The 17,721-nt window shown below is 42.7% G+C and overlaps 1 protein-coding gene across 1 annotated transcript in view; it reads left to right on the top strand.

Annotated features, from left to right (window-relative positions):
• The window catches only part of HSPA12A (heat shock protein family A (Hsp70) member 12A), a 49,022-nt gene extending 32,088 nt beyond the window's left edge, over positions 1–16,934 (top strand). Inside the window, exons 8-13 of the mRNA XM_068198179.1 lie at positions 7,875–8,046; positions 11,071–11,157; positions 11,700–11,804; positions 12,286–12,544; positions 14,175–14,278; positions 15,538–16,934. Of these exons, the coding sequence (XP_068054280.1) occupies positions 7,875–8,046; positions 11,071–11,157; positions 11,700–11,804; positions 12,286–12,544; positions 14,175–14,278; positions 15,538–16,172 (1,362 nt within the window). The 3' untranslated portion in view covers positions 16,173–16,934. The remainder of the gene's footprint in view (positions 1–7,874; positions 8,047–11,070; positions 11,158–11,699; positions 11,805–12,285; positions 12,545–14,174; positions 14,279–15,537) is intronic.
• The last annotated feature ends 787 nt before the right edge of the window (positions 16,935–17,721 follow it).

The following is a 17,721-nucleotide window of genomic DNA, read 5'->3' as shown; positions in this document are numbered from 1 at the left end:
GGACATCATCTAGCCTGACTTCCAGTTGGAGCAGGGTTATTGCCTACCCTGGGTCAGCAGTGGCTTTACTGAATCATGTTTTAAAGCTCTCCAAGGACAGAGGTGGCTTTCTGAGCAGCTGTTCACGTGCTGCATCGCCATCTTAGTAAAAAAAGGGGTTTCAGTACTCAGTTTGGACCCCACAAGCTGCAGTATGTGGCTTTTGTCCCTTCTTGTTTCTCCTGGCGAGACTGAGAAAAATTGTGTCTACTTTGGACCTGCCCTTCAGAGAGCTGCAGGCAGCTGTTCAATTGCTCCTTGGCCTACAAGAGTCTCTTCCACCATAAAACTAATTTTAACTGCAAGTAAAATGCTAATCTGAACCTCTTGGTCCTTCAGCATACATGGCCATGTACAACTATTAAAGGGGAAGTAGTGTAACTATTAATTAGAATTAATTTGTGTTGTCTAGTGATGGTCACCAAACCAGCTGTACAGGTGCCAGTACCATCTCTCCTCATTGGCTGCAGATGGGAGGATTTCACCCAAAAACCCTTCGCGGGAGCTCACAGCCTGTGAGTTCCCTCTTTGAAGTGGGAGCAGCAGTGGGTTCAGCCCAGGTGAAAACTGTGGGAAGGCTGTGAATTTTCTGTGGGTTAAGTTCCTTTATACAGGCTTCTGGCATGGGCAAGCCCTGGGGATTCAGAAAGCACTGCCAAGCCTACACCCTGGTATTTTAAAGGGAGGGAAATAGTGTATAAATATATAGTGACAGTATCTACTTCCTCATGGCAGAAGGGAAAATGTCTGAGGCCCCAGAAGAGCCCTTTAGGATTAACCCAAAATCCTAACGGAGGTTTAAAGGCTGATTTTTACTTTGGATTTCATCCTTTTATGCCTTTCACATTATTTCGTCACTTATGTTTGTGTAAAGTGAGTAAATGAAAACTATTACAGGGGTCTCTTAGCTTCCAGTTTGTGCCCCTCCATTAGTGGCTTTTTCATCATCCACAGCTTGTATTCCCCTTGTCTGCAAAATGAAGTTACTACTATTTCACTTTTTAATTTTTTTTTTAGCCTGAGATGTCCTTTATGCTTTCTCAAGCAGTTTTCTCACAGAGAGATGAGTATCTTTGTCCTGTCCCCGAGCTGTACGGATGGGGAAGCTGACACTGAAAGAATTCTGCAGCTGTGATAATTATCCACAATGTTCTTACTTGTGAAATGCAAAGAAGTATCAGTGACACCTGATCAGACTAGGAGGAAGGACAGCCTGTGCCACAAGCCTGATTTTAGTTCAGCCAGCACTAATAGTGTGAAAATGTATGCATTCATGTGTATCTGTTAGCTATATGCATGTATGTGTAGTGAATGTTAATAGAAAGCAAAATGCTCTTGTTTCTGTGAAGCAAAAAGTGCCTCTGACATTGTAGATGTCAGGTCTTCGCAGGATCATCTGCCACCCAAACGTGGATTGGATTTTTTTTTTTAAAAAAAAGTCAACATTCGGTTTTCATCTAGGCTCTTCTATCCAGAGTACATAATTTTGAAAGGAGGGAAGCAGCTCTTCCTCCTGCCTTTGGCAAACCCAGCCTCTTTGCTGTGGTCACCAAGAGGAATCTTTGAAAATCCTTTTTATTTTGTGGCTTTTGAGCAATTTTAAGAATCTGTCTTTGAAGAGATAAGAGGGCAGAGCTAACTGGGCTGTCTGACCTCAGTCTATTCTATTTACCCACGATATTTCCTGTACTGCAGCACTCCTCATCACTCTGAAGTCTAAGGGCAAAGCTTTGGGGTATGTAATGGTATAGTGAGTTTCAAACATTTTTTTTAAACCTTCTCCAGGCTGAGGATCCAGCAAAAGTGCCTGCTTTTCCTGCAGCTTTGTGGTACCCACTCCCTGCCAGCCCTGCTTCCCCTCCAGTGCCTCTTTGGGATGATGCTGGAGTCTGTTCCCATGCTGCTCATCTTCTTTCCTGGCACGCTCTGCCTCCTAATTAGATCTCAGTCGTTTATTTGTGACATCCCAGTCTGATGCCATAGGACTGGAGAAAGTGCTAGCTAGTGAAAAAGGAGGAGGATTAGAGGAGGTCACTTACCAAGGCACTAAGTGGATGGTGTTATCATGGAGCCCTTAACACAATGAACTGATTAGTTTAAACAGTGGAAGTTTCACAAGGCACTTAATTTCCAGCTGCTGTTTTGTCTTGCCTTGATTCAGCCTCACAATACTTTCTTCATGCAGCCTGCACAGTGCTTGACTTGCAATCATGCCTTTCCTATTGTTACTAATTATAATAAGTATCTTAGAAAATAGGAAAATGTTGACGTTAATTCTCAGCTTCTCTTGTTTTGGCTGGATGTTGTTGTCCTGCAGAGCTTTGTTTCCTAATGAACCCCATCATCTTTACAGAGCTGTTTGTGGGATCCATGGGATCCAACTTCTAAATTTTATCTCTAGTGCTTACTAATGGAGCTTTAGTGGTAAAACAGGTTTTAAAGGTTTTTCCTACCAGCCAGAAGAATGGATCATTGCACTGGTCTGGTGTGCAGCATCGCTCCAGCAGTGATTAAAGTAGAGCAGTTGGTGGAGGTGACAAAGAGGGAGAGGAGAGTGAGGACCCAAGGCTGTGGAGGTGAGGGATGAATCTGTTCCTGCAGCTTCTGCATGTGCTCCTTGCCACGGGCAGAAATGGAGCCTTGCTGGCTGGGGAAGAGTAGCATTTGGCTGTGACACTGAACTGGAGTTCTGGGGTTGTGGAGGGAATTCCCTCCTTGTTGTGGGTTCCTGTGCAACCTTAAGGAAAGCCTTTTGGTCTCTGTGCCTTGTTTTTCCAACTGTGTAATGAGGGTGGCTCTTTTGCATGTGTTTATCTGTTTATTTTATTTATGCTACATTTTTGTATCTGGAAATGCTTTCTTAATTGTGTGAATGCAGTGCCTACAGCCCTGCAGCAGTAGTGAATCAGGTTTTAGATGACTACAAAATATATCAAAGCAGAAAAATAGTAGAATTCATCCAATTGTTTTTTTAATAAGTTTTGTAACTCAAAAGAACAGGTGCACTTTACATAAGGCAGGTTCCTTGTGTTACAAATCAGTGGTCAGGCTATTTTATTTCCCCCTTTAAAAATCTAGCTGATGTATCTTTCTGAAAAACCAAAAACAAAAAGGAACTTCACCTGTTGCTTTCAATAATTGCAAGGATAGGAATAGGAAACAGGTATCTTGTCAGTCAGGGTGTATTTCCTAACACTGTACTTCTTTTGGGGTCACTGTGGTGTAATAAATAAAGAACACACTGGTGTTCTATCTGGCTGTGGAGAACTGCAGCTAAATGCTGATGCTTCTAATTACAGCAGCATTCAGAGATGGGACATTTTCATCTAGACCTACCTTAAAAAGACTGACTACATGGAATATTCTATTATAATGCTGTCTTTAATTTCATATACATTACAATATTATAAAGAAATAAAAGTGCATTGTTTTTTTTTTTCCTGTGTGTTGTGGCATGTGAGGCTGGGTTTTAAAAGCAGCATCTTTTAATCTGTAGTAATGGTGATTCTGCATGTGGAGTGAGTGAAAACAGTTCTCTGAAGTGCTCAGACTGCTGCAGTGAGCTGCAGTCCAGACCTCAATATTTGCTAGTGGTGAGCTACTCTAACAGTTGGCAGCTGATGCTGTTCAGGGAATCAGGAATGTGTTGTGGTCAGCTGTGGCTCTCTCCTGGTGACACCTCCCTGCCTATAAAAACAGAGCTGGTGGCCAGGGTGAGAATTCACCTGCATCTGGATGGTGAAATTATTTATGCTCCAGTACATGAGACTTTGAAATACTTTGAAGTTTGCTGTCCATGATGCATCTTGGCAAATGCACAGCAATGCATTGGCACCAGCACACAGGCCAGTGCTACTGGAGGGAGTGAGGTCTGGGAGTTCTCTTGTCAAAAAGTGAAATCCTAGTCCTCAGGCATATAAGCAAAGTTGAATTTTAGAGCAGTTCTTTTCATAGTGTTCTTTGCTTCTTCCAGGTTTATAAATGCAGCAATATCTTGCAAATTAATTGAAGAAATTTCTTGTGCTCAAATAATTTATGTAATCCCATGATGAGTTTTCCACTTTTGTGTTCTTGGGGAAACTGCTGTCTGCTGCCTTCATGTTCCATTAGTGATGACTGCTAGCGAGTCTTACGGGAGCAAGAAAATCTCCTTAGCAGGCTGGAGTAAAGACACTGCTCTGTTCTAAACTCTGCTATAAGCTGCCCTAGGCAAAAGGGCAGCTTTGGTGTGTCTGTCCCACTGCCAGAATGATCTCTAAAATGTTGAATATTGAGCCATTGTTTAGATCTGCCCTGCTCAGGCCTGCTAACTTGTAAATCCCTGGTCCTGGTCTTTATTGCAGTCCTACTTGGGCAGCAGTGGGGCAAGAACATGGAGTGAGGCAGACAGAAAGCAGAAAGTTTAAAATACAGCAAATTCCCAAATGCCTGCAATTAATAATTTTAACAAATGCATCACTGTTTCTTCACGTTGGCTGCCTGCTGTTTCCACTCCTCTTTCTCTGCATGCTCAATATTTTTCTCCCATCTGTCCCTTGGCCGTAATGATGGGACAGATGCACCGCCTAAGTCTTCCTCTTGGAGCTTGTATTAAAACAACCTCGTTGCTCCATTCCTCCCCAACAGTATTTATGTGCTCATGTTTCTTTATCATCTCCCCCCATTTTCTCTGTGCTGTGTGTAGATATATATGTAATGTGCTCTCTTTCATGGTCTGAGTGGAAATACTATATACATAAGGTATGAAATATTGATTGCTACATATATATTTTTTAATATAAAAATATGTATGTATGTATATATGTACAGATATATGCGTGTCTACATATAAAAATATATGTTGGATGCCATGTACCTTTCACTGTAAAAGATTCTCTGTATGGTCTTTTTATGATGTGAAACAACACATTCTTCATTGTAACTGGCCTTTCAAACTGTAAGAAAAGCTTTTAAACTAAAAACCTCAGCATTTTCTTCATGAGGTTTTGTTAGGATCAGCTGTGCTTTGAACTGTTAAAAACTGTCATTTCTGTTGCATGTTTTCCTCAGGAGATAATTTGGGTATGTTAAAATCATAGCCAGAGAGAAAAAGGAGCAAGAATAGCATCTGCTGTGCATGGAGAGTCTGAGAGCACAGATCCCAGTCCATCCACTGCAGGTCACTGCCTTCCTCTCCTGCCTGCAGTGTGAAAAGTTCATGGTACAGGCTGCTGCTGGAGGAGGGGAGGAAGCAAATGTTATTGTTAATGATTTACTGTTTGCTTTTAGCAGGACCAGCCTTGGGGGTTTGTACTAAAACTCCCCCTAGAACAGATGATTTGGTGATTAGTACAATCTTCTGCCCACCACCACCTCCAGTTAGGAAACACCAGTGCATTCCCTGTGTGTGCAACTCACTTCTTGTCACCTCTGCAAAGGCTTTACGCTGTAGCCTTTGGATTTGAATATCCTTGGCAACAATCTATTTTTTCCCTAAAATACAGTTTTGTGCTTAGGTTACCCTGAGACTAAGAATTGTCTGTGCTGCTGACACATGTCCAGTACAAGGAGCAGACTGAGCACTCTTGAGTTCATCCACATTGCTAGATAGTGAAAGAAACCCACTTGCTGCTCAGATTCAGAGCTCTCACACAACATGATAATGGATTTAATACAAGTGAAAACTGAAGCAGGGTAGTCAGGAGCTATTTGTTCTCCGAGCCCTTATTGGATAGAGCAGGAAGTGCTGCCCTTAGAACTGCAGCAAGATCCAGATCAGGCTTTTAGCAAAACTCTCCAAAGGCAAAGGCAGTTTGTGTGCACACACCAGACATTTGTGGAATTCTTTAGCAGATCAGACAAATCTGTTTGTCAGAGACCCGAGTATGGATTCATATCTGGAATATTGCTCTTTCCAGTGCAACAAACCAAAACTTCTGTGTGGAAAAGCTCATCTGGAGATAAGTGATGTTGAAGTGAGCTGGCATGAGACCAGCCCTGCCTGTGCCTACTGCATCCAGATGGGTCACAGGAGGGACTGGGTTTATCCTTAGGCACATCGTCATCCCCAGTACAGCTCCAGGGCTGCATCTGCCATCGTGCTCACATACAAGTGAAGTGATGGCAGGAGGGTCTGTGCTTAATTGATGCTCTTTATATACATTTTAGGGTTACTCTGGCTGATGTAAATCTGTTTTCCAAAGTTTGAAAGTTTGGTTGCAAACATTCTTTTCAATATAGTATTTTTTTTCAATATGTGTTGCCACAGAGCTGGCAAGGTTTGAAATTCTGTAGTATTTGCACAATATTTTCCTTCCCACACAGTTCTGCTAATTTCGGATCATGCTGTTTAGTCCAGTGGATGTAACTGAAGCAGAAAAGTTTGCCCAACAGCAACAAAGGCTGTAAAGTGACCATAATCCCAGTCATGGTGTGCTTGTAAAATAATGAGCAACCATGATTTAAGAGTTTAACTCTTAACTCTTTCTAATTTTAAAACTTATTTATTGTTGTTTTGCCTTTTTTTTTTTTTTTTTGTTACCAACAGTAACAAAATGTGAGGAAGATGCTTTCTTCAAGAATCTGTTTATGGTACTTATTAGGGTGGAGAGGGTAAAATGAGTCAGTAAATATGAAGGACAGTTTTGTATCTCAAGTCTTATCCGGGTACTGCATTTTAAAACAACGTTATGTTGAGCTTCTGGCTGCAGGTGTCAATGAGGCAGCAATTCCCACAGCACACAATGTAGCTGTATGAAAGAAGTCAAATTCCAGTCCAGGTCTACAGATTTTCCATGTCCTTTCCAGTCCTTTTGGGGATGCTCTAGAGACACCACAGTGTGTGTGTTTATGAGTTGAAGGCTGGAAGACTGACTGTGAAAGCAGAAAAATGTTAATTTTGTTTTATTTGTTTGCTAGCAAGCTTTAGTGCTCAGCACTTAACTGAAATGTAATAGCAAGTAACCCAAAAGTTGACAGAAAGAGTTGCAAGATATCTATTTTCTAGGCAGAAGTACCAGGGAAGAGAAATTAAAACAGAGTTTTGTGAACTGTTCTTTGAATATTTTTCTTTAAGCCCAATTCTGAGATTGATGTAGTTACATAAGAACTTGTGGCTTTTTGAAAATATCTGTGTCTGAAGGCTGAAAATCCAGTAGGAAAGTAGAAAGAATGGCAAATGCTGATTTTATGTGGTATTATTTTTAGACTTGTTCTCATTACATTTTTGGGAACCTGCCCCGTTGTATTTTGTATCCTTGAATATACTGAGCATTTTGAAGATGTTAAAAAAGCAAATGTACTTTAAAGCAATGGATTTTGAAATAGAAAATGTTGGTTGTAAGACAAAAGATGCATTACTGGCAAAGTGTATTGTATATTTCTATAGAGTTAAACAGTGCAGGAACCTCATTTTGGCAAGGACTGTGAATATCTGGGACATAAAGGCATACTTAAAATATTGTGGCAAGGAGAGGCAAAAGGAGGCTGAAAGGAGGCTGGGGCCCCTGTTAGCTGGCAGATTCACAGGTTTATTAAAATTGAGTTCAGGTTTTAGGCCAATTATTACAGGTTTCAATCCGATTTTCTTCGTTTCTCCACCTGTCATTTACACAAGTGCTCGGTTAGACACTTAGCATGGTAAGTGCATGCAATCCTCCCTGTTACAGCCTGTGGACTTGTGCTGTGCAGTGTGGGCAGGACAATTCCCAGATGCAGACCTTTACCCCTGGCAGCAGCTCCTTGGTGGGGTGAGCTCTGAGGGGTGAGCCAGCGGAGCCCAGGGGCTGGGGACAGCCTTGTGCTGAGAGGGGCTGCAGGGTTCCCACCCCACTTCTCTGATCCCTTCTCTCTCGCAGGCAGGAATGGCATCTCCCGAAAACCCCGAGCAGTTGATCATTGCCCTGGAACCCGAGGCTGCCTCTATCTACTGCCGAAAGCTGCGCCTGCACCAGATGATAGACCTGAGTAGTAGGGCACCTGTCAATGGCTACAGCCCGAGTGACACTATTGGAACTGGATTTACACAGGGTACTTCTGTTCATTCACTTCGCAGAGTCTCGTGCCTAAGTTTGCTTTGTCCCCATGGGCTGGTTTCTCACCGTTTCTTGTTGTCCTGGTTCTCTTGAAATGTTTCAGGCTGGCATCAGTTTGCTTTTAAAAACTGCTTTGCTGCTTACTATAGACTTGTTTATATGTTGACCCAGCAGACATCACAGAATAATTTGGGTTGGAAAGAAACTCAAAAGTCATCTAGTTCCAACCCTCTGCCATGGGCAGGGACACCTTCCACTGTCCCAGACTGCTCCAAGCCCTGTCAGCCTGGCCTTGGACACTTCCAGGGATGGGGCAGCCACAGCTTCTCTGGGCATCCTGTGCCAGGGCCTCACCACCCTCACAGGGAACAAGTTCTTCATAATATACACTTGAATTTTAGCATGCAGGTAGCTTCTTTGTCTTGTCTTTATTTGGATGTTGTGGGGGTTTTTTAGTATTTTCACAACAGTATTTTTCTGCCTTAATTTAAGTTAGTACTTCATGTTGGATTGTTTTTTTCTTTTAATTTGTTGGAAGCAATTATGTGTTCGATTATCTGCATTATTGAGGCAGTGCTAAATAACTGGATCTGCAATGAAACAATTAGTCTGAGGTGTTCCCAAGTTTTGGCAGATGCTTTTTGATTTCATCTTTATGAAATATCATTAATGACTTTCAACATTCCGTGGAACACATAGCATTGGAATGTTGCAATGAATTTATCTGCATGTTGAAGAGCAACTGGATAATACCCTTCTGATTTACTGAGCTGGGATCTGTTGCTACTGTCACTGTTTGAAGGGGAGGGACAGAGATTGGAGCACTGTAAGTCACTTGACAGAAGATCCTTCATCACCAGAGTTTTTTGAGCTTGGCAGCCTACTGAAACTGGAGGGAAATAGAGGAAGAAAAAAGGAAAATGGCCTGCAGCAGTAACATTTGACAGCTGCTTAATGTGCATATTTCTCTATATCTCTGAATTCTATCAGTTGCCCTGATACTGATGGTAGTGTGACAGTCTATCCTAGAAGGAGTGTTTCAGAAGATTCTCTATTTTGTCATATTTGCTAGGTCAAAACAGTAGAGGCAAGTGGGAGGTTAAGCTAGTAGAGCTATTCCTGCATTTACCAGAGCATATTTTTTTTAGTTAGGCAGGGTGACTACCTCATTCTCTCAAATCCATGGCTCTCCCAGCCAGCACTTGTCAGATGTGTTCAGTGTTTGGAGGCCCACACAGAGTACAGGACACAATCTGTTTTTAGGATTCTGTCCCCTCAGGGCCCCTTGGCTTCTGTCCCCCTCATTCGTGCCCTGAACTGTTCCAGTTCCATGTGATTTTACATGAACTCACTTTCAGACAACACAGGGATTTGCTTCTGGGAAAATAATAAAGGAGTTTATCTGGTTAAGGTTTTGAAGCTGGGCAGAATCTGGCAGATCGTGGATTTCTGCTAATGGGTGGGGGTACCACTCTCATTCTTGACTTTGTATGGTAAAAAGCTATTTGGGATGAGAAAGGTTTCATGTCAAAATTAATGAAAACAAAGTTTGGAGTGAATTAATTTGGGGTTGGAATTAAAATTTCATAAAGGCATGGCAAGCACCCAAGACAAGCTGAGAACAGATTAAGGAGAAAAACCCTTTAAATATAAACAGAGAGAAGCACTCCAAGGACCATATTATTGCTGTGAAGTCAAAACAGAAATTTTAGTGTTCATAGTAGCAAGGGTAAGCTTGCTTCAGCTGTAGTTAAAGACTGGCTCTTGTGTTCTCTCCTAGCCAGCAGGAGGGAGTGAAAGGATTGCCATTGATTTCTGTGAGCTTGACGGGCCCTCACTTGGACCTAGTGCTTGTTCTGCCATGGAATGCTTCATCTGAGCTCTCCCTGTGCTGCCCAGTCAGCGCACTGAGGCTGGGGCAGCTTCTCTGCATCGTGGAGTCTTTTTGGGGAGGGTGCAGGAGCAAGTGGAGCTGATGCTCTTGTTTTCTGATGACAGCCACTATAGAAATAGGAAGCAAAGTGCATTCTGTGATTTGCATGCTGGTATTTTCAGAAAAAAATTCTACTCATGACAGGCTGCCTCTCTTGTAGTGTTTTATGAAGTGCCTTTGAAGGTGAGTGATGATAACACAAGGAATGTAGGTTTTTTCGGTCGTTCAGTTATAGAGGTTGATTTGGAAACATAAATAGCAGAGGTTCTCACTACTCTGCTTTCTCTTGACAAACTGTTCTGCGTATTTTAAATGTATTAGTAGCAGTTAAGTCTTGAAAGTAAACGGGTTGTTACAATAGTTTTGCAAGATTACACTTACTTTTTAATTGGGATATATTTTAAATATTGTGAGGGTCAGCCCTGGTGATCACTGTGTCCTTAAGATTAATTCTTATTCTTACTTGTCTTTAAGATTAATTCTGAATAATCTGAGCAGCAGTGCTTCTGGCTGCTTGTTTTGGGGTAAACTGACATCCTGAGAGGTTGGGGAGGCGTATTTGCCTGAGCACTCAAAATGAGCTGTGACTTTTGGAAATGTGGGAATGTTCTCCTGTCCCGGGTGGTGGGGGTTTGTCTGGGCGTGGGCTGGGGCTGCCACCTGCTGGTGTGAGCTGCTGTGAGCACAGCTGGCTGCCAGCCCCCCACCCTGCTGCCAGCCACACTTTGCAAGCCAGTGTATTGAAAAACTGCACGTCAGACCTGTTTATAGCTTTCTTATTATTAGATTGTTACTATATATGTTTCGTTTGCATTATTTGTGTTAGGTAATTAGCACAGATTAAAAGACAATTAAGTATATATTACAATATCAAGGGAGATCAGGCTGGCTGTAAACCGTTTTTCCTTCTTTCCAGGAATGACATTCTAATGTTCCTGGTCCCAAGGCAATAATTTTTGTACATTTGTTAAGAAGTGATACATACAGATCTGTCAGCTTGCTTGCACTTGTTTCCTGCAATTTTGATTTTATTTCTTCATGCTTTTTTATTATACTCAGTAAGTTTTTTTTTCTGTCAATCACTAGGGAAGGAACACGTGCGCCGGAACCGGCAGAGTCGGACCTTCATGGTGGAAAATGTCATAGGAGAGATCTGGTCTGAGCTGGAGGAAGGTACTGTCCTTTCTTGACCAAACTTTGCTTTCACTGGTTTTGTGTTGCAGGCAAATATTGTGTTTCCCACAAAGGTGCTGTGCACTGCATTGTTCTCACAGTGGTTATAAAGGGGAGAAGGAAGAAACCCACAAGTTCACGTGCTGCTCTTAGTTACAAGTGCTGAATTGCAATTCTGTATGCTCTAGCATTAGATTTATTAATGAGATGGTGGAAAGCCATGCAGCTGGAATATTTTCCTCAGAACAGGCTTTGCAAATATGGTATAATATTTGGTAGCCCACTAGGATGTACACCAGCAGCATGAGCAGTCCCACTTTTCAGCTGTGCTACATTAATAGCTTTTGACATGTGACTTTGATATTTGTTATCAATCATTGTGTTGTAATTACTAGCAAAGATCAAGTCTTCAGCAGGGCCATTGCTGGCTGTCTGTAGGCCCTTGATCTCCCTTACCTGGTGCCCTCAGGAGCTCTCACTGCAGTGAGCTGGAGTGCTCACAGTGGTGTAAATGGCCCTGGCCTGTCCCCTTGGCATTCCAGGTGATCGGTACATCGTGGTTGACAGCGGAGGAGGCACAGTGGATATGACTGTCCATCAGATCAGGCTCCCTGAAGGACATCTGAAGGAGCTCTACAAAGCAACAGGTATTCACAGAATGACTAGGTTGGAAGTGACCTTAAGATCATTGAGTCCAACCCATGCCCTAACACCTCATGTACTTCCACTTCCACTGCTTGCTTTATATAATTAGGTGGTATATTATATATTTATGTAATGTTTTGGCTTGTCAGTGAAGGAAATGTGTGCCTTTATTGCATTTTACTGACAGTTCTTCCTGAAATGAGACCAGCACACAAAACTAGTATAACCCAGCTGCTGCTTGGCTGAATCACTAATTTATAGTGATAGTGTCAGAATGGCTGTGATGATACAGGAGTAACAGTGAGGCAAAGGTAAGATCATGATTAGACCAACTGTTACATTTACAAAGATCCTCTTTTTGTGAACCGTCTCTTATGACAGTCCTGAGAGTGTTGTTCTGATGTGTATGTGGTCAACTCGAAATGTCGTAGGAACATTAAAGAACATCCAGAATATTAAAGCTGTGTTTTGTCTGTGCCACAGGTGGGCCATACGGTTCTCTAGGTGTGGACTACGAGTTCGAGAAGCTCCTGTGTAAAATATTTGGGGAAGATTTCATTGAACAGTTTAAAATCAAGCGCCCTGCGGCCTGGGTAGATCTGATGATCGCGTTTGAGTCCCGCAAGCGGGCGGCAGCCCCCGACAGGACCAACCCCTTAAACATCACCCTGCCCTTCTCCTTCATTGACTACTACAAGAAGTTCCGAGGTCACAGTGTAGAACATGCCTTGAGGAAGAGCAAGTGAGTAGATGACCATATGGATGCAGAATTAACTACTGGTGGCAAAGACAAATAATTAAAATATGCTAATTACATTAGGACTGAAAGGTAGCAGTGTAAAAGCGTAGTGCATGGATGAGAAAATGGGGTTGCATCTGCTGCAGTTTCCAGAATGAAAAGTTCTGATAGTTCTCTTGCAAAAGCTTTTCTGTACAAGACTTGAACTTTTCAGGTATTGCTTTCTACGACATCTGTTAGGCCACCACTGCATCACTTTCTTTGACTCTACTAAGAGTGTCTTGCATGTTAATTAGGAATGTCAGATCAAACACAGAATTTGTTGCCCAGAATTTTATTTTTAGCGGCTGGATCCTAGAAAAAAGTCCAAGATTGTGAGATGTGTAAATATGTTCATGGCTTGAGGGAAGTTATTAACAGTATCAGCTCACTGGAGAAAACATACACTACTGCATAAAGCTCTGTAAGGGGAAGCGTTCAGCTTTTGAAGTGATGGCAGGCTTTTGCTTCTTACAGTATTTAACAAGTTTGATAATTTGCTTGATAGGCAGGGAGACATAATCCCCTCCAGAGGTCTTAATTAATGATTGTCAGTATCAAGAAGTCACCCTAAATGACAAGATTGTGGGCTGCTGTAGAAAAGGAAGTGAGCAGAAAATAGAAATGGGCATTTTGCATCTCTTGAAGTTACATATTACAGAAAGCCTGGAGTTTAATGAGAATGAGCAAGAGAACCTGTGAATCTGGGGCAGAAGGCTTGGGACCTGAGAGGGGAAGATCTGATATTTGGTACCTGTACCTTAATTTTTTTAAACCAGTGTTGAATGTAGTATGCAGGCTGGAACTCATGCATCTCTTTCAGAAGTCATTGGTAAATGTACTGGAAGCTTAAGTGACTTGGAATCCAGCTAAAAGTTGCTTTCTAAATGAGACTGAGGTTCTGAAATCATTAAAAATTTCTGGAAATCCTCCTCACGAGGCCATCTCCTTTTTATTAGTAGTCTTAATCATGAATCTTAGAGGAAATGATAAATGCTCCCTTTAAATGAAATCAAATCAATTGGATGACAGGATAGAAAGAGTGTAAAGGTTAACATATAATGTTCATGAATGTAAGGAGTATTACTGAGCTATACAGATGTGTATCAGTGATAGGATAGCATAATGCCTGGGTTCACTTAATAACTGTTATGCCTCATTAAAAATCCATTCTCTCTTCTGCCTCCTGAGGCTTCCCAACTTGCTTGTTTTCCTTGTGTGTTTCCAGTGGCTTTGGCCTGCCACTGCTATAATCTAAATGTTGCCCTTCTGGGGATGAATCAGTGCTGTTTCAGATGAGCGAGCACTGCATTGACTGCCAGCTGTTTCAGAGAGCAGTTGAGCATTGCTAATGCTGCAGAAGGCAATCAGGCAAAGAAAACAACAATTAGACAAGCCAAAATAATAATTCTCCCTTCAAATTTTACATAACTGCACTTGGTGTGGGGTGAGGGTGAGATGGGGCACTTTGTTCCAAGGAAAATGCAGGCAGATTCCTTAAACTCATTAATTTATTTAATGCTGGTTGTTTCACAGCTCAGCTGCAATGCTTTAATGTTCTTTCTCACTGTTCTTTCTCACTGTTCCTTTGCAGTGTGGACTTTGTGAAGTGGTCTTCCCAGGGGATGCTGAGGATGAGCCCGGATGCAATGAATGCTCTTTTCAAACCTACAATTGACCAGATCGTGCAGCACCTGAGTACGTATCTGTGTGTGGTTCCACTTCTGGCTGAGCTGAAACTGAAGCTTTGCTCACCCATTTCAACCCAGTAACAACCCTCCTGGTATGCACCAGTTGTTGACAAGGAATTCAGGTCTGAAACTTGCAGCTCTCTACAAATCAGCTGGGAAAATAATAAAAGTAAGGGATGTGTTCTGAGCACATACTCTTGCCTAACTCTAGTGCTAGTAACTGAGTGTGATTCAGTTCTGTTACTGCCTAAGCTTCTATTACTCTATGCTTCCAGGGCTGCAAGCATTCAGAGGGCTGACATGCATTGGGAAACCCAGATCCTGCCTTTATTTTTGCTGGGTTAGGCAACAGCCAAATTATACCAGAGTTGTAACTTGTTTCTGACTATTCCAGCTATTAAGACCACCAATTTCTTCCTCCTGAGTGGAAGGTCACATTTGTTCATGACCATCCAAATCACTGACATCTCTAAAGCACAAATAGTAAATGGTGCATCATGGTAAAAGTACTTCCAGGCATGGCTTAAGCAGCAATGAATTTATTTGTCCAGTAATGGAAAGTGACAAGTGCTTATTGGGAAAGTTACTATTTAAGGTCTTCCTAGCAGAAGATGAAATTAGTATCGAGTATAATGTTTGTGGTGAGAAAAGTGTTTCTTTCTACACATTACAAAGCACTATTTGGAATAAATATCCAGCTTTGCTCATCATATGTGAGGGATTATTAGCTAAATTTCAGAACTTAACAAGACAACAAGTATAGAGCAGCTTATCTGTGAGCAGGGAGGGAGACACCTAGGACTGCAACAGTTGTGACAGGTAACTCACTTGTTTAAACTAAAAGTGAGCCTACAACTGCACTGCATGGTTTTCTTGAAAGTAAGAGATGTGAGCTTAAGCTAAGAAGGAAAACCTGTAAAAATGTAAAGAGGGATTATTTTGCAGGTGATATTTATTGTGGTTGAGATGCTGGAGTCAGAAATAATAAGTGAATTTGAAATTGAGTGATCTGGAATGCAGTAAAGAGTCGGTTTTAAATGCCACTTCGTGAATGTTGCATGGTTTGAGGTGAGTTCATAGTGAATAGTGAAATATACTAGAGATAACGGAAGTGGGAGTGGTGCATGTTGAGGGTGGCAGTGTGGGCACAGATGTGGCAGTTTCCGATCACATGCATGGAACACTCGGTGCACTCACACATTGGCATTTTCACTTCCATTGCCTTGTTAAAGTGGATTTTATTGCGTGGTCTCTGTTTCTGTTCAGGTGAGGTGTTTGATAAGCCAGAGGTGACCAATGTGAAGTTCCTGTTCCTGGTGGGCGGCTTTGCTGAATCCCCCTTGCTCCAACAAGCCGTCCAGAGCGCTTTTGGCTCGAGGTGCCGGGTCATCATTCCCCAAGATGTGGGTCTGACCATCCTCAAAGGAGCTGTTCTCTTCGGCCTCGACCCTGCAGTGATCAAGGTGCGGCGCTCCCCTCTGACCTACGGCGTCGGGGTGCTCAATCGCTTCGTGGAGGGCAAGCATCCCCCGGAGAAGCTCCTCGTCAAAGACGGCACGCGCTGGTGCACCGACGTCTTCGACAAATTTATCTCAGCCGACCAGTCTGTAGCCCTGGGAGAGACTGTGACACGCAGTTACACACCGGCCAAGCCTTCTCAGTTAGTAATAGTGATCAATATCTACAGCTCAGAGCAAGACAACGTCAGCTTCATCACCGAGCCCGGCGTGAAGAAGTGCGGCACCCTGCGCTTGGATCTCACGGGAACTGACGCTTCCGTGCCCAACCGGCGCGAGATCAAAACGCTGATGCAGTTTGGGGACACTGAAATCAAAGCCATGGCTGTTGATGTTGCGACCTCTAAAAGTGTCAAAGTTGGTATTGATTTCTTAAATTACTAACGGCCCTTTCCCCCACCACAGCCTGTTTGTGAGACTGATCTTCCACTGTTCCATTCTTCGACTTTCGTCTGTCATGTCATCACCTTGAATTTCAGCAGGCTATATGCGAACAGCTAGTGAGGTGGGGTATGTTGTGTTTGTGTCCTTTGGTGACCAAGGACTGCATTTTGAAAGACCCTTAAAAAGTTTTGGGAGCAAAAGTTCCAGAGGTAGTAAAAGTTACCAAGTTACTCACGCATGCTTAAAGATCTACCTTTATAAAGTAAACACTGATTATTGTTGGGTCCTGAAGGTTAGTTAAAAAAATACCAAGTTGTAATCTCTTTGCCTTGTTCTTCTTCCTCTTCCTCCTGAGAAAAACTCACTAACCCACGTGGCTGTTGTAGGGGTGTATCTGTGTGGGATATCTGTTTAAACAGCACCATCCTCTGGCAATGGGAACAAATTAGTAGTTTTATTGTATTCTTTTGATTTTGCCCAGTGCTTTCAGAATTTAAAGTGCTGAAGATGAATTACTCAAAGAAATAGGATCTCAATTACTTAAATTCTGAGTGAAGAAAATCCCCAGAAATCCTTAAAATTATATTTAGGAAATACATATGTGCTTTGGGGGCCCAATACTGGTTGCTTCAGGTTGAAAACAAGGCCTTTGTTGTCAAAGCTCTCAGAACAAGCTGTCAGATTAATTATCTAGAATGACCCTCATTATACTTTGGAAAATAATATTAAGAACAAACCTATTTCTCTTTTGGGTCTTCTAAACTTATTTTTATTAGTCTCCCTCTGAAACCACAGAATCACAGAGTAGTTGAGCTTGAAGGGGACATCCATTGACTATCTGATAAAAGCTCTCTGTTCTAAGCAGTATCAGTCAGAACAAGTTTCTTTTTCCAATTTTTATTGTCTCCAAAATGAAGATCCGTAAACTCCAGGCAACTTACTTGATAACCCTCACTGCAAATTTTTTTTTTTTTCTTATGCTTAAAAGGAATTTCTTGAGTTTAAATTTGTGCGTGTTGCCTCTTTCTTGCTCCTTCACTGGATACCTCTGAGAAGTCTGGCTCCATCCTCTTTCCTGTCTGCTCTCAGACATTCCTAGCATCCCCGGAGCCTCCTTGAGTCCAGCAGCCCCAGATCTCACAGCCTCTCCTCCCATGAAAGATCCCCCAGTCCCTTCTCCCCTTCAAGGCCCTTTGCTGGTCTCAGAGCTGTGTGTCCTGGGAAGCACAGAGCTGGACCTGGCACTCAGAGCTGCTCTCGCAGGGCTGAACCAGGGCAGGGATCCGTGATCCCTTTCCTGGAGCTGCTGACAGTGCTGCTCCCAGTGCAGCCCGGAGGCTGGTGGCACTCTCTGTGCCAGGGGCACATTGCTGCCTCTCACTCAGTGTCTGCCACGACGCCAGGCCGTTGTTGTGCTGCCAGGCTGCTTCCCAGACAGCTGGGCCACAGCTCCTGCTGCATGGGCTCCTTCCTGCCCACGTTCAGGTCTTTGCACTTGCCTTTGCTGAACTTCAAGAGGTTCCTGTCTGCACATTTCTCCAGCCTGTCA

Source organism: Anomalospiza imberbis, chromosome 8 (assembly GCF_031753505.1).
Source record: "Anomalospiza imberbis isolate Cuckoo-Finch-1a 21T00152 chromosome 8, ASM3175350v1, whole genome shotgun sequence".
Classification (NCBI taxonomy): Eukaryota; Metazoa; Chordata; class Aves; order Passeriformes; family Viduidae; genus Anomalospiza; species Anomalospiza imberbis.
Note: the sequence above shows the minus strand (reverse complement) of the source record. Positions and strands in the feature narration are given on the sequence as shown.